A 24,833-nucleotide genomic window follows, 5' to 3' on the forward strand; every position below is an offset into this window, starting at 1 on the left:
ATTCATTTTTATGATAGTACACAAATAAATGAATTTTAATTTGCATAAAGCATAGGAAGATGTTAAATCAGGAAATTCATTATTTTAATGCTAGATATACTGACACTTGCAAAAACAACTTTTCAGTGTATCATATTTCCTATATATAAAAGGGAAAGAGATGTGCTTTTCAGATATTTTGTTATTAGCAATAAGCAGAAGAAAATGTACTATACTGCTGTTATTTAGGTATAAGTTACCTGGATCAATAGTCATAAGTGCATTTAATTATAGTTGTATTTACTATAAAATTTTTAAAAAGTCAATATATCTTATAGGCATTATTTCATACGCTAACAACTATGTTTATCAAACAAAAATATACAATTCTTTCAAAGTCTGAATTCAGTGGTTTGCATTCAGAGATATCCAAATATTTTTTACAAATTTTCATAAGCTTAAAATGACTCATTACAATTAGGGGATAAATAATTTTATACTCATTTTAAAGCCCATTTTATAACTGCATGGCTGAAACCCAAAGAATTTAAATGACTTCTACATCACAAAGTTTTAATTCTTGATTTAGAAGCTGTAGGAACATACGCCAAATTTGTATATCACTAAATGCTGTATTATAAAATGTATTAGCAGGAAGTTGCCCAACTGGACGATTTCCAGATTTTCTTTCTTATTTAACAGTAGGATATTTGCACATTTCCCTTTGGTCCTAGTTCTAAATGTAGTTCTGGTTCAGTAAGGTCCTTTTCTGTTTGTTTTGTTTTGTTTTGTTTTACAACCTTTATATCGGTACCAGGAGAATGAGACAGTAACACCCATTCTTTATTCCTAAATTAAAAGTGGCAGGAACAGAATAAAAAATTTCTACATCACACTCATTAAGCAAATAATTAATTCTAACAAAGGGCCAAATCCTATGTTATCCTAAATACACAAATATATATTTAAAACGTACACCTCATTTGTACAAGGACTTTGCCATACCATAGCCATATTTTCAAAGTGCATATAATACAGAAAGTCCTTGGATACGTAGTTAAAAGATTATGTTGCTGATGGTATAACTACACTTTTTTCCCCCCAAACATTGTGTTATAAAAAAAAATGCAGTCTGCCGAATGTAACATATTAACAATATGTGAAGCTTGCCTTCTCAGATAATATAGCTTTTTAAGTACATCTTTCATTGTTCTACTCCTTGCTTCACAGAGTTTAACATTCCTTTTCTTGAAATTGCCAGTCACTAACTAATGCATATAAAATTGGTTGTCATGATCCTAATAGTTGCCTAAATTATTTTAAGAAGCACCTAAAGTCTTTCTTTGGACTGTTTGTAATCTTAATCTTGCCACTTTCCTGCCCAGTGTTTTATTTACTTATATAAAGACACAGACTGTCCATAAACTCCCGTGTTGTCCTGAGGCTCTACTCTCTAACCTTTTCTTTTTGTTTTTTTTTTAATCTTATCCTTATAAATACTTTCAGCTCTTTGACCCAAAATGCCACTCTCTCTCAAGCTTTTCATATTACCCCATAGTTCTCTGTTCAATAATCCATATATAATTTATTTTTCACGATATTGATAATAGTTGAGGATGATGATCTGATGCACCTGGAAGTTTCAACCACATAAAATATGAATCTTCTCTTTGAAACATTCAGCTTCAAAATAGTTCATACCAAATTTGTGAACTTGATCCTAAATAAGAATTATACATAGTACTTAGATTTCAAACTCCTAAAATGTACAATGGTTCCTTGTTCCTGCACAATACCACTCAACTGAAAGGTACATTGAGAAATGATTCCACTCGTAAAGGCTGGTCATTCTTGCATCAGTGCAAAAATTCTGACCACTAGAGTAAGGAGCTAGGGATGTCTCAAAGGAGCTCAAAGTGATGAAATTTTAAAGGTGAGAGATTTAGAAACTATCCAGCCCATCCTCACATTTTACAGATGCATACACTAAGACCCCAAAATTCTTTCTAGTCCATAGGGAAGAGCTAGAACTTGAGATGTTACACTCAGCTAATAACACTCTCCACGTGGTTTACTTATGAAAAAACCAAAATTAGTAAAGATACTGACACATGTAAATTTCTACCAGAAAAAGAGGAAATCATTTGATGTGTTAGAGAAATACTCACAATCCACAAAATATTGTTCATTTGATCCGTATGCCTTAGGCCTCTGACACTCAACTTTCTCATCTTTATCCAAAATCTCAAATATCCTTAAATTTTATTCAAGCATCCCTTGAGCCACCAAACTTCTTGAATTCAAATTTTCTCTTCAATATGCATGACAATGCTACCCTCAGATTTCAAAAGCTAGAACACTAGTATATTTATTCTTCACAAAAGTGTTAGTGGCTCCCACTTATCTTTTAGTTTACTTATAAAAGTCCATATATTCTGCTCCTTTACTTTGATTCTTTACACTGCTATTAGGATCTTTTGGATGTGCTTTTCTTTCTCTAAAAGAATGCTTTTAAACCATTAATTACTTCTAAACTCTTTATAGGTCAAATTGGATCCATTTTATTTTTCCAGTAATGTTAATTTTTTAGAGGCGAATATACAACCATATTTATATCCCATAATCCTTAGGTCTCTAAAAACAATAGCTCTTCCTTCTATTTTCTATATTCTAACTATGTTTAGGGCTGGAGGGAAATACAAGTTCTTTCCTGAGAAATGGCATTCAGTGTTATCTTTGGTTTTCTACTCCTAGGCGTTGTATGATTAATGGTACTTGGAATATTACATAAACGTTTTCTTCACATCCTGATGATATTATGGGAGAGATGACGATCTGAATCTGACATTGTACATTTAGTTATCACTCATTCAAAGTTGAATTAATAAATGAATCAGAAATTGAATAGTTTGATCATCACTTCATTCCTTTCTCTACTAAAGGGTGTATATTATCTAATGAATCTTCAACATAGATCTCTTGTAGTGCAAGTGAAAAAGAAGAAATAAGAACGTTAATTTTATGGGACATACATATTCCTGTAAACTGTTTTCCAACATATGACGAAACTCAACAGCAAATAAGGAGGGGGAGCATGAAACAAAGAGACATCAGGAAAAGAGCAAAAATAAAGTCTTTGGACTTTGTAAATTATTGCCCAACAAATCTGGCCCAGGTAAATAACCCAAAGAAATAATAGAAGGCAAACAAGTAAGACCTTAACTCTGGAATCAGAATAAAAATGTTTTACAACTCTGTGAAGCAGCCTATAGTAGCTGTGAATGAAAAAGCATAGCATAAATAAAGCATTGTTTTTTTTAATATTATGTTCTCAGGTGAAGGGTATTTCTCATTTTCAAAGCTTGTGTTTCTTTTTCATTACAATGTTTTTATTAGGTAAGTATAAAGTTGTTTAAAATGACAACTCAACAGCTCCTATATGAAAGTTCTACAACCACTTCCCAAACAAACTATCCTCTTGGCATATTGATCCTAATTAATATAAAAAACTAAATAAAAGCAGAAACAAAAACAAAAAACAAAAAACAAAAAAACCAAACAGATCCAAAATCAGTAATAAAGTAAATCGTTTACTACATTTTAAAATAAATTTTGATTAAAAATGTATCAACCAAACACCATTTGGGCCTTTTTTTACTACTAGATTAAAATACACACACACACACACACACACACACACACACACACATCAACAAGCAAAGCAGTTTAACCCTTTCCCTTTTTTTCCCAGTAGTGTTCCTAAAGCCCTTAAGGAGAAGATACGTCCTTTATAAAATTGCTTCTCAGTGTCCCAAATGATCTAACTCTCTTAAGTTGCCAGTATAAAAACCTTGTAAGGCTTTGAGGATGCTTTTTTTTTTTTGGCCCAGACAGTAAATTTTATTTCTCCATATAACATCTATTCTGACTGTATCTGATTCTTAGGTTTCAATGTGACAGAAAAGATTGGGATGGGTAGGGGAGGCACATGTGCGCAGAACATAATATAAAAGTCTCTGCATCTCCACCATGAGAAATATTAAAAATGAAGCTACTAATACATTTTTAAGAAAGATCATATTTTCTGTTTCTCAACATTTTCTTTTTTGAAAAACACATTCTTTCAAAGATGTGAAGAGCAGAAATAGAACGCTGTTACATATGAAAGTTTCAATGGATTTGCTGCCAGCAGCTTTTCTTTATAGTGTTCCTCTTACCTACAGTATGTGTTGGCACTGGCAGGTAGCCCTAATTCGTTAGTAGCCAAATTATTTTTGTCCCTGAAGTACGAGAAATCTCCATAGCACATGAATGAGACATGGTTTACTAGTTTACACACATTTTTATAACTCCAAGAAACCAAAACTCATTCACAAATGCTTTCATTTCAGCACAGAGAAGGGCTACAGAATACTAGAGATACCTACTTTGAATTCCTGTTCCCCACTCTCCATGAGAAAATAAAGAGGAAAAAAAAATATTTTTAACTTCAATAAAAAAAAAAAAACTTTGGTCCTTAATGCAAGAAAAACAAACAGCTTTCTGTTCATCACACTCCACATTTCAATAAAGTCAAAATATTTCAGTATAAGGTCTTAAGAAAAAATGTCATTTAGTAATAAACCTAAATGCCTTCAGATAAGAATTCATCATGACGGCACAGCAGGTATAGATAATGTGGTTCACAACTAGCATCCTCATATTTCATGATTACCAGCTCCATGTATATACTGTTACACCATCTTCAGTAAGTAATAGAGAAAAAATAGGAAGAAAAAATAAGGAACACTTAGAAATAAACATATAACACAAGTGATGATTCAGCCATAGCAAAAAAAAAAAAAGTCTCTGAATTCTAAGGCAAGACAAAAGTAAATATATTAACACTAAAGAGCCAAGTGACTGAAATGTTACTTAGATAAAAGATTTAAAATACAATGAAACGAGTTCAGGTTTGAATTGATTTAAGGTTCAACACTGACTTCAAATGCCTATGGACATCTACAAGCTTTTGGTTTTAATTTTCCTTCTGTCATGTTTTATGGGTAAAAGTCCTTAAACTACCTTGTAATAGATTAATTACTTTCAAGCTGGGTGACAAAAGGGCATAATGACCGGAAAATGATACAAAAGAAACAGAAGAAGCATGTTAACAAGTTTATCAACAAACCTGGGAAATTCTCATGAAGTACAGATTAAGGTTCAGTGGTTCCAAACTGGCAGCATTCAAGTTGGGTTCATATTTGGGTTTTTTGTTTTGTTTGTTTTTTTAAACCACCTGTCCTAAAACGACATTGTTTATGCTAATTATCTTTGTTTATGCCACAATTCTGTTTGTTTACCACATTCTTTTAAAATACCATATCCCTATAAACAGTTCTCACCAGAATTCTTCTAAATCTTGTTTCGGTCTGGTCCTTCTCGGCAGCCCACTGAGCAGAACGCAGCTCTACAATGAAGGCGCAAGAGCTGGGAACAAGTTTGAGTCTCTGACTCCTCAGGCTGGCAAAGGCAGGGAGTACTGCTGAGGTTTTACTCTCAGGCTCCAAGGGAAAAGGATACTGAATGTGTAGAAATGCAACACCCCCCTATTGGACAAGCAGAACCATACGCCACAGGATCTCCAGAGATGTATGAACTCTCAACTAGTAAGTGAAGGGAAGAATAGATAATGCTAAAGGGAAAGACATGCAGTTTCCAAACTGCAGGAGAAAACACAGAAATCAGAAAGCATAACAAGTCTTCTCCTGAACCATGATCAGTTCCTGCTTAAAATGAAGGAATATGAAGCATTCTCCTAAAGTGTCCCAAATAAACACTATTCACTTAAGCAAGATACTAACAGTCCTTATTTTTTTTTCTTCTCTAGCAATATCATTTGATGGTGTTCACTTATAGAGCATTTGATCTTTATATTTAATATAAATGATGATGCTATCAATCAATGAAAAGGATACAAGGAGAGAATGAATGAAGTAAGGAAGAATTTGCTATGTTTTAGTCCATTTCCTGTTCAATAGATATTTTCCACTAACAGGACGATGTTTCATGTTTTGGTCAAATCTTTGAACATCTTTTTACCTGATTGCCATCATCTGGGTCAGACACCTGACATATTAAATTGTATGTGAGTTACTATAAGAGAGATATGCAGATTGGTTTATTTCCCATGCTGCTAGTTAACCTCATTGAACTTATAAATGAACAACAAATTATGGAAGAAAGCAAAAATCCATCCATTATACTTTTTCAGCTAATCTATAAAAAGGGAGATGTTCAATCTACATAATACACATTGGCATTATACATACTGCCATTAGGTGTTTGGAGAATTGACAGTGGGAAGAACAGACAATAAAGATCAGACTTTATCCATGAATGTAATTTTGCTTTTTAAATTCATGTGAAATCGCTTCTAATTCCATAGAGGAGTAACGTACTAAAGTATTAGAGCTGGTCTTGTTATTTGCCTCTCAGGTACGATGCATACACAGATTTTAGTTAAAAGCTCCCTAAGAACAGGTAAATATGTTACCATGTTATCTTAGGCTTATTATATTTGAGAAACATAAGATAAGAAAAGAACACATCAACATGTAAAGTAATCATAACATTCACACATTTCTGTATCTGTCAACTTGCTAAACACTGAGCAGCACACAGTGCCACCTGACATTTAACCCTTAATTGTTCTCGGTGATCAGTCAGGTCTCCTGCTATGTCTTCAGGATAGTACTAGCGTGTGACTGTGATAGAAGTATAGTGTGTCCAGTGTTTCAGGTAAGGTTGATTCCTAATAGCAGAATTAACTTGCAAATTATTGAGACAGCAATTAAAACCTATAATCAGTGGTAGACACCCCTTCCTCTACAAAGTAGCAATAAAAAATAAATAAAATGAATTAAGGCATGTATCACAATATCCTAAAAATACAACACCAAACTTACAGGTTTACAGTTGTGATAAGGTTGACAGATGTGAACAGATAACTTTCCTTTGATTCACACCTAGAGGTCACCTCCTGACTTGAATGCACTGATCACTCATAAAGTTTCTAACTAAGCTGAATAAATATGTCTGGGTAATAAATATTTTATTACTATGGCCAAACTTTACGTAATTCAAGTACCGCTAATGTAAGAGATATTCTTGCGGTCCGCTAATAGTAATTTTACATGGTAATTACAAAACAGCTTTTCACAGTACCTGATGTATATTTCTGTCTTTAGAAAAAAAGCACTTAAAATTTTCCTGACGTCAAAAATTATTTCTTTAGTCAACATGACTACAAAAAAATTTGATGGGAATATAGAGCAAATAAGTTAGAATTTTACTGCAGAAGGTTCTACTCCTGTAGTGGTCTTTTCAACATGTACAAAATAGACAGTCTGTTGTCTGTACCCGTTTTGAGAGAAGCAAAGAGGTGATACTATAAGCTTAATTTGCTTCATCCCACTACCTGTAATCCCAACTTTTTTCCTAGACATTATCAGCCTGTCTTCGTAAGCAATCATCTTACACTTGCTTTTTAATTAACTCTCTAACATAAAGCGATGAGAAAGTCTAACAAGTAGCTTAGTCATAAAACTATTACACTATAATCAAATAGGATAAATATAAATATAAAGGAAATAATAACACAATACTATTGATAATATTAAAATTTGGTTTTTTATTCATCAGAAACAAGATAAAATTGATCTTTAAGGCAAATATTTTAAATATTTTCATTCTAGGAATATGAAAAAATAGAGTATTCTGAAAAGAAAAACCTTATGTCTTGATTTTTTATTATCACACTTTCTTTTAAAAATTTTAGGAGAGTTCAAGTGTTCTTTGTCATGATGCTATTAGTGACATTTAGATCATGTTGCCAGTTATGTTTCCTCTAAATAGTATAAGGTAAAAGACATTGCTTACAAATAATGTCTCAGAACATACTTTGCCTATTCACCCACACCTGAGAATTGTGCTTTTCATTACTCATAATCAGTTATGACAGTGATGCTTAAAAATGAAAATAAAATATTTCTACTTGTTTACTTTTTAGAATCACTCTTCAATTTGTTCTACCTCCTGAACATTTTTTTTAACAATGAAACTGTTACGACTTCTGAATTATTTAACAAGTGCTTATTAGTCTGACAGCATTGACCATGTTCATTTCTAGGGCTGATAATACAGACATAACCAATTTAAATCCAAATTTTGATCCTGATATTTAAGTTTTGAATATCCCTTGAAGTTCAAAATAGTCTACAGGTTGAAAAGAATAACAGAAGATGGATAGGACTCTACCAATGAAGTTAGGAAAAAAGATCACATAAAACTTCCAAAATATATGAACCCAAAGCCACTTATTTATAGCCTCTAGAGCAAACTACTTTATTTCATAAAGAAATGTAAAAGTTTTCTTTTCAGATTTCTGACTAAGTTTGAGTGAATAACTCATCTATGGCAGGTAAGCAAACAGAATAAAAATTAACACTCAATGGAAATGACCTACTTATTCAATGAAAGTTGCAATAGTTGAAAAGAAAAAAAAAAGCTGACTATATGTGACAGTGCAGTTATAGCAAATATACCTCCTTTGGAGAATATAAATATTCAATATTAGGTCTGCAAGATATACTCTATGTGGGTGACTATAGATACTCACTCATACAAATTCAGTGTAAACAAATAGTAATGAACTACTGAGATTTTTGTCTGTATTACCAATTACAACCACAGGGGAAATTATTAAGAAATTGTATATTGTATGACATTTAAAAAATTATTTCAGCTACTAATATTTCCAAATATTCTGTCTATACTAATAACTCTATTGATGATCAGTTGCTTATTTAATTAGCCAGCAAGAAAAGCATGCCTTTGGGTGACAATAAAATGAAATTCTCACCAGGAGTAAAAAAAAAAAAAAAAAAAAGTTAAGAGATTTGAACATCAGAATAGTAAAGGGAAAAGTTTAGTTCAAAAGAGATAATTGAAAAAAATACAAATAAAGTTCACAGCAGGAAAGCTTGCCTATATAGAGAAATAGGTTACAGCCTGTTAATATGTAACTACCTTTTTATAAGAACAGTCTGTTAACAGGCTTACAAATCAGACTCAGAGTTTTATTTTCAAAAAGTATATAGAGTTGAAGGTAATCATGTGCTACTCCGTGCACGCTAGAAAAATTACTGTGGTATACATATTACAAACTGCAACACCAAGAATTAGTACGTCCCAATGTAAATAACTTCAGTATCTACATACGAGACAGGCTATATGTGCAAACAAAAGCTAACTATTTTAAGGAGTTAATATACAGAACTTTGAAAAAAATTAATTCAAGATTGTTAAGAAAGCTCAACCATTCACTGGAATTATCTTGTGAAGATGCACCCTAATTAAAAAAAAAAAAGAGGAGGAAGAAGAGATGAAATGAAAGAAAGAAGACAGTATTAAAGTATACATGTTAGCTATTTTACTTTCTTCCTTGATCTGATGTTGGCTACTCTAATATGTGACCACATTCAAGCATTATTTTATTCTCAATACCCTTCTTCTCTTCCATTGCTTCACTTCTAGAATGTTTTAATCTTTGTCCTTTCTTTTTTCGTCTTTTCATATCAAATTCAGTCGTTTGAGCGATGAACAGCTTGACTTAGCATATTTTTAACCAGCTGGTCTAGCACCTAGCTTGCATTGCATAGTCAGATACAACAAATGTTTATACAGAAGGTAGCTTTCATGAAAATGAAAAAAAGCCTGGGTATCATGCATCCTGGCTTTTTTTAGCTTTTTTTTTTAATTCACCATACAGAATACAAAGTTTGAATTCTTTTTAATGGCAAACAAAATTCTATTTATAGTTCCAAAAAATGAACTTATGCTGGGATAAGAACTCAAATTTAAAAACTGCAATGTGTACTTATAGGAACACGAAGAGGGCTAAAATTTTTTCAAAGCCCTGTTTTACTTGCAACAACATCAAATGGAAGGATATTACACACATTTCTCTAAATAGGAACTACTTAATTACAAATACACTTCTTCTCATCATAGCAAAAGGGAAAAATACAGTAAATCAAAATTAGTTTAAGACAACTAGCACAAAAAGTAGCTACTAAAACTTAGAAAGGGATCATCCGCATTTCCCTTTTCTTGACGTTTCCAGAGTACTATACTGATACACTGCTGTGATGTTAAATTTTCTTTAAAAAAAAAATCTGCTCTCTTATATCAACAAAAGGTCATGTGCTTTACTAGGCAGCTTCCAAAGTTTTACGGAAGGATCAAATAGGAACTTATAGCCTCTGTTTTAACCACCACTGAACCCTTCTGTCACCCCAGAAATTAGGAGACAGAGATATTGAAAATGGTAACACTCTGCACAAAAGCATTTAAAAAGGTGAAGAAGGGGAGAAAAATATCAATGAAGGAAGAAAGTAAGAGAGGGAATGAGAAAGAGAAAACCAGCGAGTGGAAGCGAGAGAGATGCTTAATGTTCATTTAATTTCCTGTTATAGGACACAACCTAAAAACATTAACAGAAATCTCGGAGACTTTGCCAATCAGTTCAATTTGGTCCGGGCAATCACAACAAAAATCAGCTAACAAGATTGCAGAAGCACTAGCTAAAAGCTTTTCTAACAAACACGTTTTAGGGAAGCATCTTCCAATTGATTCAGAGATGACTGTAAAATGAGAGTTGTACTTCAATATATTAGGGGGGAAAACTGTACTCACCTTTCAAACTCCTGAGGTAAATCAGGGTCAGTAAGCATGCTGGAAAAGCACAATTTCCCTTTGTCACAGCAGCCACCTATGATCGTCTCCAACTGAACCTGTCAAGTGAGTCCAAACCTTCTAAACCAATTGATTTTCTCTCTCTCTTCCCTTCTCTTCTCTCCCTCTCTCCCTCCCTCCCTCCCTCTCTCCCTCTCTCTCAATCTTTCTCTCTCTCTCTCTCTCTCTCTCTCTCTCTCTCTCTCTCTCTCTCTCCCCCTCTCCCCCCCCCACCCTCCTCTCCCTCTCCTAGGACTCCTTGACCAGTCTCTTAAAGGGGTAGCGCACTTCCAGCAGCGGGGTCTGGCTGCTCCCCCCTCCGCGGGAGCCGCGCTCGGCTGCAAGGCACTAGACAACCTCAGGGTGCCTGTCCTTTCCTTTTAATTCGCTCTTCTAGACATCACCGAATGTGAGAAGTCAACTCATTTAACACGTCTCCCATACTCTCTCCTCTAAATAATAAGTCACACACACACACACACACACACACACACACACACACACACACTCATACACACACAAAACAGTATGATTTTTTAATGCATTTGCTGCTCATTAAAAGAGAAATCTGTATACTAAGAGAACCACGACTAAACTGCATTTATTAACTAATTAAGCAAAAAAATAGATGTTGGTAATATCATTTTTACACAAAGAATTGTTAGTCCCTCTCACCCCTTTCTAGGCTCTCTCCGTGCGCACACGGAAACACACACACACACACACACACACACACACACACTCACATACACACAACAATCAGGCATTGTTCTGAGGGAAGAAAAGCAACTTTGACAGATTGAAATATAGCAGAGGCCCCTTCAAGGAAACCTGTAAACAACTTGTCACTCACTCTGTCGGTCTCACTGTTAGCTCGTGCTTTCCACAAAGTGGTGCGAACGTCCTGGCAACCCAACCAAAGTTTCCTCAGCTCCAAACTCCATAAAACCCGATGTGCGATGTGGAGGGGAATAGGTATCCACATGCCAAAATAATACACACACGAGGGAACAAAAACCCAAACCACACCAGAAAGATGGTACCAACAAACTGTCCTGTCCGGGATTGCTGGGGAGGTCAGAGGTAGGAAGCGCTCCCCTGGCTGTGGGTCTCTTTAATTTCCTCTGCCCAGGCAGCCACAGATAACAAGGTGGACAAACTATGGCTTTACAGATCCTAAGCTGGCTGGCAAGGCACAGCCTCCATAGCAGTTCCAATTATCTAGATAAAAATCTGGCAGGCGAGGAAGGTAATCAGGTAATGTACCTTTGACATGAAATGACAGAGGCACATACACACACAGAGAAAGACACTTACACAGACACGCATGCAGAGATGGTGGCTGCCCCGCGCACCGCAGCATCTGGTCAGGGAGTGAGCACACACTCACCAACACGAGATAGTGTGCATTCTTCACACACACACACACACACACACACACACACACACTCAGTCACTCACACACGCTCTCCACTCCTACTGGGAGGGTTCATTCTGCACAAAAGGCTACATTACAGAGCCCGCCCCAATAAGGGAAAGAGAGAAAAAAAAGCCTTCCATTGTTGAGAGGGCAGGTCAGTTGATTAGATTTTCTGTGGAGAATTCCACGAGGAAATTCCCTTCAAAGCCGAAGTGATTAACTGGGGGCTATTCTGGAAATGGAGCAGACAATGGCTCAATAGTCTGCACAGCCAATGTCCAGGCTGGCACTGAACTCACTTTAAAAAAAAAATAAAAGCCAGACTCCCTGTTCTTTTCCACACATTCCCCCCCAACCCCCTCCACTCCTTCCAACTTCCCCTCCCAATTCCTTTTATTTTGCAGCTGGACAACATTAAGGGCCTTTAAAACCACAAGGGTTGACCCCATAGCAGTTTGATTAGGTCCCACTTTTTTTTTCTGGCGACAGGCAGACAGTAAGTTTACTTTTTTAGACATAGACACCTTACACATATTCCAAACAGAAAAACCAGTTATTAACCTTCTCATATTAATAAATGTATTCTTCATTGAAAGCTTATACATTTTTTGACAAAGTTGATAATGACTTAATAACAGGATCCATCATTCACAGGATATCCTAAAAATAAATGTATACATACAACAAAATCAATGTGGAATAAGATTTAAGCATGTCACTATGGAGTTAAGATACTAACAAAACACAGAATGATGACCCACCCTGAAAAAGCTGTTAACAAGGGATGTGGCAAAAATGACTTGATGCTGACATGATTTTCTTTTTCAGCAGTTGGGGAAGGGGGAAGGATATTACTCACTATTCTTGTCATTAGCCTCAAATTATTTTTTTCATTACAACAACAACCCATTCCTACATAGCAAAATAAGTGAATTGTTGCATTTATTTTAAATACCTATTTTTTATTTAAGACCTTCTGGGACCTACAATCTAATACGGTCTAATTGATAAAGTATACAAGAAATAATTTTGTATATTGTTAACAGTGGTTATGGGAACTAGGGAACGGTAGCTGCATGGCTGCGCACACTTTAAAAAATAGTTTTTAAAAGATTTCCTAATTAGGGTATCTTGTTTCATCTAATATCAATAGAGAAAAATGAAGAAGGAGGGAGGGTGAGTTCCTAGGGGCAATGGGAGATGAGATCAGGAAGAGGAGGAGGCAGCAAGGAGAGGATGCAGGGAGAGCACAAGGAGGAGACATAGTGGCAGCATAAAGATAGAAACAAAGATAATGGCCATAAGGCAGGATGCTGAGATCCGTATGGTCCCAGCTGCTGTCTTGCTACAGCTACTACCTCTGGTTGTTTCTCTGAAACTCTAATCCAGAAGGTCACCAGAGCAGGTAAGAAAGCGAGTATGAGTTTCTGAGGCCAACTTTACTAGAAAGGAAAAATGCTCATATCAGAATCTTCCTTGCCTTTGGTTTTATTGTCATAGACACTTGATCTATGTATTGGTAGGTATACATATGTGAAATAAACACAAAGAACATATAGGAAAATGTTAAATGGTTTGGAAGTTAGTTTACAATCTCAACATGTTTCTATAAACATCCCTATAGCCTTTCCAAAACAAATTATTTCTTGCACAATCATCCCTGCTAAGCAAATTGAAACAGACTAGGAACTAGACAGAAAATCTGCCCAATATAATAATGATTGTTCTAATAATGATACTTTGAATTAATGGAACTCCAAGCGCATAAGGAATTTTGTTCACATAGATTAGCTCATGGATCAGAAAAGAGTGAGTACTGGTATATCCTTCTTTCCCAGTGTTTAAACTTGGGCAAGAGGAATTTAAAGTCATACAACTAATTAGTGGCCCATTTGTTACTTGAAACCAGATCTTATTTCACTTGTGACACCATAATACAGAATAAAATAACAATCCAGAATTTATAGCTGAATGAAAATCCCAAGATAGTACTTACTTTTAACAGACCTAAAGGCTTTCAAATAATTGTTAATAAAATTCAATTTGATATAATCTCATTGGCACTAAGCTGGTGCTGTATTTGATGGTTGAATGGAATAAATATTTTAAATGTATCTCTCTAGGCCGTAAAAGTTTTCTCTCGTTTGAGTTCTCTATTGCAAATTAACACTTCTGCAAGACTTCAGGATGTCAGCAAAAGAGAAGGCAATTCTAAAATGTTCTTCTCAAATCCTGTTATTGATAATATTATAAAATGATTCAATTGATCCAATGAATCCAATATTTAATAGTAAATTACTATTATAAATACTTTTATTTTATATTAAATGTTAAAATGTGTAAATATTAAATATGTGTTAATGACTAGCACAATATATGTGTTAAATAAATCTATATGCTTTATCAATTGCCTGAAAAGTTTAAGATATTCAATTTGTTATATATCTGATATTCTCACCCAATGTGGGGCTTGAATTTAGGACCCCCAGATTAAGAGTTGCATGCTATTCCAACTGAGCTACGCAGGCACCCCCAGGTAAGTACTACAGCTTTAAAAGGAGAATTCAAGAAAAATTTGTAACAAATCTAATTATATATATGACTAAAATTCAAATTGTTTCATATCCAAGCCCTCTAGGATAAACACGGTAAGAAAAGTTAAAACCAAAATAAATAAGCAAATGATCAGAAAGCACTAATGATAACTGAATAATAATTAAATTGGTAGGAAATATAAAAATGTCTACAAACAAAGGTACACAAACAGAAATACATCTTCAGAGCAGGAGAGAGCACAAACTACAATAGAAACTCCATAAAACAATTTTTCACTTAATGAGTCTCTTTGACACTGCTGAAACAGTATTCTGGAGAATGGACTGAACCTGAAAAGTGTGCTTTTGAGTTCATGTTGTTTCCATTGCAAATTTAAAAAGGAGACTCACACAGGCTAAGGAAATACAAGATATGCTCGGGAACACTGTTGGAAAATTCTCAAAGAGAATATCAGGAACTTTAAAGATCATAGACAAGTTATTTCCAAACTTAACCCTTTCCAGACAATGTTTCAAGCAAGCATTTCTAATATTTTTCTTCTAATTTTATTTTATCTGATTTTCTTTTTTCTTTTTTTTTAAAAAAAATTTTTTTTCAACGTTTATTTATTTTGGGGACAGAGAGAGACAGAGCTTGAACGGGGGAGGGGCAGAGAGAGAGGGAGACACAGAATCTGAAACAGGCTCCAGGCTCTGAGCCATCAGCCCAGAGCCTGACGCGGGGCTCGAACTCCCGGACCGCGAGATCGTGACCTGGCTGAAGTCAGACGCTTAACCGACTGCGCCACCCAGGCGCCCCTGATTTTCTTTTTTAATGTTTATTTATTTTTTGAGAGAGATTGAGAGAGACAGAGACAGACAGACAGAGGCAGAGAAGGAGCAGGGAAGGGGCAGAGAGAGAGAGGGAGACACAGAATCCAAAGCAAGCTCCCGCCTCGGAGCTGTCAGTGCAGAGTCAGATGTGGGGCTCAAATCCATGAACTGTGAGATCATGACCTGAGCTGAAGTCAGATGCTTAACCGACTAAGCCACCCAGGTGCCCCTTTTTCTTCTAATCTTAAAAGGAACTGTTTAATTCCTCTACTTTAAGATATAATTGTTACACACCTTCTACTTTAATAACTGAAATTGCAATATGTTGTCACGGGTACAGATTACATTTTGATATTTTATGAATGTTCCTACCATCAAGCTACAGCTTTCACATTTTATGGAATTTGGAAGGTTATTTTTGAGAAATAAAACTTTTAGTATTATAACCACAATAAATTTAAAGCAAATCAGTGTCAGACAATACCAACATTTGACACAAGAGGCTTTAAGAAAATGTACATCTATTTTTCCCCCACGATGTTATTTACTTCATCACAAAAACATTTGAAAAGAACCCACTCTCTTAAAAAAAAAAAAAAAAGAAACACAAAACTTTCAACCAATGTATATCTGTGAGTCATTCACCAAACGCCTGATAAGCTCACCATGACCTATCTATCACGTGTGGCTTCAAACTGACTTAGAGTCTTGTAATTGGACCTCTTCAGAAAACAACTAAGAAATTCAATAGCTTATGGTTTTCAAAATACCTAAACTTTCTATTTCCCATAATGCATTTTTTTGCCAGGAAATCGGCATATAATAAGAGGTTATAAATTCAAGGTTTTTGTACCCTCATACTTTCTGTATTGCCATTTGGTTAGTTAGAATATGAATTTTCCTCAGATCACGTTTTTGACCAACTAGTGTTCTTTAAGTGTTCCTTTTCACTTTAGAAACTCCATTGTCAGACTTGTCTCAAAGAGCTGATGCCATTCCCAGTCATAGTTCCCACTGATTGATATCTTACTATTTATCTCCTTTAGAATAATTTAAAGTGACAAAATGATAAATTTTATTTTTTGAGAACTTTCTATCATAACTGTGAAACATATAAAACAAATTATCTCATAATATTAAAAAAACTACATTAGATATGTAGCTGTATTATCCCGACTACAAATGAAGCAACCAAGGCTAACCAATAAGTTAATTAATTTATCTGTGGTCCCACAACTAATAGGTACAGAGATGGAGAACATCAAACCTAATAACATCTTTCCTTGAAGTTCTCAAAAGGCACCAAATTCTGACTTATCTCAATATAACCTAATAGTAATTAAATATTGAGTGCACAGGAAAGTGTTCATAAGTATGTTTTAATGCTAAGTGACTGTCCAAACTTTGAACAAAGTTACGTGGAATGAAGATTGCCCCATCCTCACAAATAATATCAAAGATGGTTCTTTGTACAACAATTAAAAAGAATTAAATAATAGAACTCTTATCCAATTTATGGTGATAATAAACATCAAAATTAGTACTACTCATCATATAACTTGGCTCTTTTTAACAAAATAATTTCTAAACATTCTTTTTTTAAGGAAACATTCATTTTTATTTTATTTTATTTTATTTTATTTTATTTTATTTTATTCTAGAGACAGAGCATGATCAGGAGACAGGGGCAAAGGGAGAAGGAGAGAGGGAGAGGGAGAGGGAGAGGGAGAGGGAGAGAGAGAGAGAGAGAGAGAGAGAGAGAGAGAGAGAAAGGAAGGAAGGAAGGAAGGAAGGAAGGAAGGAAGGAAGGAAGGAAGAAAAGAAAGAAAGAAAGAAAGAAAGAGAGAAAAAGAGAAAAAGAAAGAAGGGAATATCTCAAGCAGGCTCCACATTTAGCACAGAGCCTAATGCAGTGCTTGATCCCAGGACCCTGGGATCATGATGTGAGTGGAAACCAAGAGTGGGATGCTCAACTGACTAAGCCACTGAGGCACCCCTAAATATTCTCTTTCTCAATATGATAATTTTTGGTATCCCAGGGAAAATACAGGAGCCTATTTTGCTGTTCCCTATGTAACTACTTTGCAATGGAATTTCTGTCTTATAGAAAGAATCATTTCAGGAAAATAAGAACAACTGGACTTATACTTTATTTTTTTTTATTTTTTATTTTTTTTTGGCTCATTACACAATCATCTCTCCTTGTGATAAGTGGTGATTTCTAATGGTTTGCAGTTCATGAGGATGAGAGGTACATGAACCAATCACTCTGGTGGTAAAAATCATGATTCCTATTGAGTAAAAAATCCATATCTCATGAAAATAGAAGCCATATACATGGGATCATACATTAAAAGAGTGCTCTTAACCATCAAACTTTCTGTATTATTTTCAACCTGGAAAGAAATTCAGGGAATGTACTGCATTGGCATTTTACCTAGAGGCAGACCCAAAGTGAGAAGTAGCACCATAATGTTGCTACAACGTAGGTTGGGTTCTTACTTAGTAGATGATTTTTGCAAAATAGTTTAGTACACATCTTTCAGGGAAGTTTTTCACTATAGATGTTATATGCATTTCTTGATATTAACTAATCATAGTAGAAATAAGAGATAAAACTGAGTAAATTAGGAAAACATTTGAACATCTAGCTTCACTTTTAAGTTAATTACACCTATCTATCATTTATAGTCTTCCTTTGCACACCAAGTAGATGATAAATCTTAATCCTAGTAAATGAAAATGTTACCTATTAACAACGTTGTCTACTTACATCTAGAGCAGCCCAGGTGAAAGAATTATGGCTAAACTGAAATGTAGGAGTTTGTGTTCTAAGATAGCCTTTATTCCCTCCTTACTAGTGGCATGGTTTAACTTAAATCTTTAACATCTCGGGAAAAATGATTTTTAAGGTCCCTCTGACTCTCAAATTCTGACTCTATAATCTCTTCTTCGATAAGTCGATTTATAATGTGCAAAATAAAATTTCCTACCATTCTCAGTTTTATCCCAATTATATATCCTTTTAAAAAATGTTTTGCAACTACTCCCTGTAGCTTATTTTAATCCTTTTAAATATGTAACAACTCGGCATTCACATGTCAATACAAAATGATGAGAAAAATAAATCTATCATTAATGAAAGTTAATTCTGCTAAATTCATTGAAGTTAAAATCATCAGGAGAACTTAACTGGTCACAGAAAATGGCCATGTTTTCAAAAGAACTAATTTTATGACAAAATTCACCTCTTTGTGATTCTGAAAAATTTGTTGTACTTGAATTTTCAAATCACAACTTTCATTTTTTTTGATATGTATGAATAAACTTATTAGTACTATCTAATAAAGAGAATTAAAAGCAGTTTCTTACTATACTGAACATGTCATATGTGTGTGATGGTAGTGAGTGGCACGCATGGAGAAATAAACGGAAGCGATTCTACCTTTATCCAGAATTTTAAAACATCAAATGAGAAACTCAAACTAAAAAGTTGAAATGATAGAAATCCTGACAGGTAAATTGTGTTCAAGAAAACCTAGTTTTTAAAATAAATTTTGTGAGCACTCTGTAGAACCCCTGCCAAATAGACAGCTTCTTTTATTTGTATTATTGTTAAAAAATGACTCACTGCCGTAATTTAGAAAATAATTCAGTCAGACTATACACAGGATGAAAATGTAAGAAAACAGATATTACCAAAAGAATGTATTCATTTGATGACTCCATAAGTATGTATCAAATCTTTAACTCACAAGTGTATAGTGTGTGTGTGTATGTGTGTGTGTATATGTGTGTATACACATACGCACACACACACATATATATATATATATATATATATAAACATATATGTATTTGTATACTTCCTGTAATAAATGTATATATATTTGTAAACTTCCCTGAAACTGAAGAACTATTTAGGTATCAAATGGTATATTAGTATTTTAAAATACCTATTAATTAACTCTAAACAAATCATGGATTTGCAATCAGAAACATTTATTTTAAAATCTCTCTTGAAGTCAAAGCATAGACTAAAAGACTATATAAGTATTTGTAACACAGGCCAATATCCTAAGACATCTTAATATGAATATATATATATATATATATATATATATACACACACACACACACACACTATATATATATATTATATAATATATAGTATATATACTATATACTATATACTATATAAGTTCTTACCAACTAGAAATCTACAATTTTTACACAGATAATTTCATTTACTTTTCAAAACAAATCTAGAGTGTCTCAGTTACTGATATCAGTTCCATGTCATAGAAAAGGTAAGTGAAATACAAGAACAAAAATTATCCAGCTTCTGAATACACAGCTTGTCAGAGGCAGAACCACAATTTCACACAAGTCTTCTAATTACAAACCTAGTGCCCATTACACTGTGCAGGAGAGCTACTTCCAAAAATTATAGGCAACACAAAATCAAATGATAAAAGTATTAATTAGGGAGACAAATAAAATTCTGTGGGGAGTTTAAGTAACCAGTGATCTTAAAATATGATGACCATTTTCTGAACTTCAAGAATTTAGAATTCGTTTGTTGGAGTTAATAAAATATAGATCAGAGAATCAACTGAAAACCCCAGAAGCAATATGAGAATTCAAAATTACAGTGGGGAAAAAAAGTAATATGTAGAAATCAATAGCTTTCATATATATGCTAACACCCAGCTATTAAGAGGTAATGAGGGGGGAAAAAGGCCCTATTAGGATTTGTAGCACAAAAGATAAAAGAGCTAAGAAAGAATGCATTCACATACAAGACTGAATTGAAGAAAGCTTTAACATATATTGAAAGACATACCATGTTCCTGGATAGGTAGCATCAATATCATAAAAAAAAGTCTTTTCTTTCTAAATTAATGTATAAGCTTATTAGTGAATTCAAACTAAAATGCCAGCATATGTTTAAAACACTATATAAATTCATTCAAAAGTTAATGTGAAGCAAACAAAACAAAGGGGAATAATCAGAAAAACTGAAAAAGAATAAGGTCTCAGATCACCAGAAATTAAAATATAATATAGAGACTCAAAAATTTTTTAAAAATGTATATTGAACGGATTCGAAGACCAAAGGAATAAAAAAGAAAGTACTGAAAAAAAAAACAAACAACAACACAGAGTGGGTATTTAGTATATTCTATTTAGTAAGTAGGATAGTAAATAGTAAATAGTAAACTCCATGCAAATAGGAGTATAAATTCCAAATGGATAAAGATTCAAATGCAAAGAATAAAATAAAACAAAACAAAAACAATAAAACAAACAACAAGAATAATGTAAATCTACCAGAAGGGAAACTAAGCAATTTCCAATATAATCTTGGAGTAAAGAAGTCTTACTAACAATGGATCAAAATTCAGAAGCCATAAAATTAAAAAAAAAAATAAATCCAACCATATAAACACAAAAACTTTTGGATGATAAAAGGCACCAAAAAAAAAAAAAAAGACACGAGACAAATTGGGAAAAAAAATATGCAACTAATATCAAAAGAAAGAGTGAGTCTCTATATGTGAAAAGGTCTTTGAAATCCATAATAAAAGGATCAACAATCCAACAGTAAAACAGATAAACAATATAACTCGTCCAAAGAAAAGGAAATAGAAATGGTTCTTAAACAAAGGAAAGATGTTCGGCATTCTTTAATACAATCTACAATGATGTGATAACCATTGTTTTTAAATCTATCAGCTTGGCAAAAAATCAAAACTTTATTGAATATTTGATATTAAATTGTATTATTTATTCATAAACAATTTGTTCTCTCCCTTGCTATACTCTAAGGTGATGGAGTCTACTTCTTACCTCATTGACTTTGTCTTAAGACATGTTCTTTGCTTTAGACAATGGAATATGGAGCTTTCTGTATGAAAGATTCATTTGGCTCAGCCACCTCATCTTGTTTCTGTCTTTCCCCATGAGAATAGCATATAAAAGACCAGGACTAGTCACCTCAGCCTAGATTTTGCAATAGGAGGAAACATGGAGTCAAGGGTACTCCAGCCCAGTCCAATCAAGCCAGCAAATGCAGCTGACTCCCAGTACATCCAGAGCCCTCATGTAACACATACAAGAAAAAAAAATAACAAGAATTGTAATCCATTGATAGAGTGGGATTGTTTGTTACAGCAAAAGCTTACTACTATTTACAGTCTTGTTTGTGACTTAGGGAAACAGGCACTCTTGCATATTACTATTAGAAATATATATCAATATAACCTTTATGGATGGCAATTTGGAAATATCTACCAAAATTACCAAGCAAATTCCACTTCTGGGAATTTATTAGAGATATACTTTGATATGTGCGGAACGTTATGTATCCAGTTAGTCACCGTAGAACAGCATGCAATAGCAGAGGATTGGTAATACCCCAAGGGTCTATTATTTAGGGGTACAACAACACAATGGTACACTATACAGCTATTTAAAAAAAAGACTGTAACTATGCACTGAATCACACACACAAAAAAAGATCTTCAGTAAATTATTGACATATATTAAGGGCAAAACAAAATACATAACTGAGAACTGAGCATAGTATGCCACAAAATGTGTGAAAATAAAACATCCAGTTTCTTTTTGCTTGTATATGCATAAGAAAACAATGAAAGGACACATAAGAAAATAAAACAAAAACAGTTATAATGGTGGGGCAGGGAGAGCTGGGAACTGACCAGATGTAAGATATGTGAGTTAAAACTTCTTGCTATATGGTTTTTTAGCTTTTTTTTTCATTTTGAAGTGAATCCATTAATTTTTCAAAACAAGTTAAATATACATAAATCAAATTAGTTAAATAACATCTAACAGAACTAAAAACTCCCAAAGGGTTGCCTATAAACTATACATATTTCTCAGGTTCAGGTAGGCAAACCCCATGCAAACATATTTGCAGAGGCCTATAATTAATATGTAACATTTTTGTTATTAAAAAGCACTTGGGGCACCTTGGTGGCTCAGTCACTTAAGCATCTGACTCTTGATTTCGGCTCAGGTCCATGATCTCACGGCTGCTGCTGAGATCAAGTCGGGCTATACACTGACAGCATGGAGCCTGCTTGGGGTTCTCTCTCTTTCCCTCTTTCATTCTGCCCCTCCACTGCTTGTGTGTACTGTCTCTCTCAAAATAAATAGATAAAAACTTAAAAATATACTTTAAAATGCATTTTACCTGCTGGAAAAACTACAATTCTCATTTTTAATTATAATCCTCAATTTAAAGATATTTTCATAGAACATGATTTCAATTTCTGAAATAAATATTTCTTTAACTGAAATTCAAAGATCCCAGTGAATCTATTCTTGGGGATATGTAATTTTTTTCCCTTAAAAGAGGCTATATATAACTCAAGTTTGAGAGATGATAGCTGTATTATAAATCAAAATTCCTTAATATGGCATATTTGGCTCTGTCATGGTCTCCTTATCCAACCTGTTCTCTCCCTACGCACCATGAACTTCATTCTCCAAGTACATTGGAGTGACACAGTTGGAGGCAAACAGCCTGCTATTTCTTCTCTTCAATGCTTTTGGGTGAAATGTGCGTTACTCCTAAAATATTTTCCACAGTCCCTTACCTCAATTTATCAGCCTAATTTCTACTCATCCTTTATAGTTTGTTGAAGCATCAGATCCTGTTGGAGTCTTGGTCCCTAATTTGTTATTCTTCTTGGGACTCTCACAATACTCCGTAGAATGGAAGTTCCCACCATTTCCCCCTAAGCTCTATAAAGGTAGACACTGCATCATGTCTATCCTACAGATCATTTCAAAGTTCTGTAGTTCCCACTGCATTCCCGATATAAGGAAGAAACTCAGGAGATTTCAATATCATACATTTGTGTGGGTACTGGTATCACGAGACATTGCCCAATCTGTTTCCTCAAAATGAAACCTGCTCCCCTGTCATCATCTTTACATCTGAGTTTAAGTATCACTTCCTGGGAAAAAGACTTCCCTAGACCAGGATTGAAGTGTGGGAGACAATATGGTAGAGTATCAACATCCATGGACAACAGTGGTGATATGAACAGCAGGTTGGAAGTTGGAATTTGTTTTGGAGAAAAAGTGATGTTACATTGAATTTGACATAGAGATTTCCAATTCAGAGGTGGAATTATTAACAATGTCCTGAAAATATAGGAAAAGCAGACTTTATTCCATAAGTTCGAAAAGCTCTTTTATAAGATGAGTAAAGCACTTAACTACAAAGGATAAAGTTTTAAAAAGGACAAACAACATAATGATGATTTTTTTTAAAGAGACCTATTTGAAAATCCATTGATTTTGGCAATTAGGTGACCATTGATGAGAGATGTTCTTAAAACACAAGAACAATGTTAGTTCATCTCTGGTAAGATGAAATCATAAATTCTATAGCCTTCCTTTACCACTCTGGAATCACACACAAACATACACAGAAATATTTTATTCCTTTCGACAAATAAAATTCTACAAACAACATAGGAATTGCACCAGAAAAAGGAAAATATCAACTGAAAGCACACTCTAGGAAAAATAGACCAGTGAGGAAAAAAATGTTGAAATTAAAAAAATATCTGAAGTTTTTGAGAAAAAATAAGCTAGTCACCACTTTCATAACATAATGGCCTTCTTTATTAATTTAATAATGGCAATAATCCCTGTCAAATACAACTGCCATCCCAGTTTTCCATGTGTCCAGATGTTATTTTGGCAATTAGTCAGTCACGGCCATTTTTATTGCATTTAAAGTGATCAAGTATGCAGTTGCCCACTGTTGTCCTTTTCTTCCAGTACAAAGGTTTGAATCTTATTTTTGATCTAAAAATATTCCATTTATATCTCTTTGTTGATAGATTTTCCTGTAGCTTTATTTCAAGGTCCTGTAGAAATCATTAGTGACATTATGCCAAGGGCTGAACCTCATAAGTAAGCAACCTGAACAGTTTGATTCACTGAAAAACCAACCTACAATTCACTAAAAGAAAATGTAATAATGATCTTGTCCAATTAAAACTGTTAAATTAAATGGAGAGAATCTAATGATTTCCCCTTATCATTCTGATATTCTGGAAGCATAGCAGGGGAACAATAAATACCAACACATATATTAAAGATGCCTACTCTGTTTTAGTTTAAGAAAAGCAAGCACATTCTTTTAAAAGAAAACTGCACCATTACATAAGGGGTATTCTAATGGAAGCATCCAAGGGCATATAAGGGCAAATAACCTCCTTTTAATTAAAGCATACTTAAAT

General features: G+C 34.0%; 1 protein-coding gene across 33 annotated transcripts in view; it reads right to left on the reverse strand.

Moving 5' to 3' along the window:
* Positions 1-24,833, reverse strand: part of SOX5 (SRY-box transcription factor 5) — a 1,017,940-nt gene that overhangs the window by 401,143 nt on the left and 591,964 nt on the right. For 3 of the 33 annotated variants that reach the window (XM_045062635.1, XM_023256830.2, XM_045062609.1), the window contains exon 1: positions 10,717-10,876. The exons of 24 other annotated variants lie outside the window; for them this stretch is intronic. In XM_045062635.1, the coding sequence (XP_044918570.1) occupies positions 10,717-10,754 (38 nt within the window). In that variant the 5' untranslated portion in view covers positions 10,755-10,876. Of the gene's footprint in view, positions 1-10,716; positions 10,880-12,072; positions 12,486-24,833 lie in introns of those variants that run through there. 6 more of the 33 variants (XM_023256839.2, XM_023256831.2, XM_045062634.1 and 3 more) reach the window with 5 other exon arrangements.

The sequence above is a fragment of the Felis catus genome, chromosome B4 (genome assembly GCF_018350175.1).
Source record: "Felis catus isolate Fca126 chromosome B4, F.catus_Fca126_mat1.0, whole genome shotgun sequence".
Taxonomy (NCBI): domain Eukaryota; kingdom Metazoa; phylum Chordata; class Mammalia; order Carnivora; family Felidae; genus Felis; species Felis catus.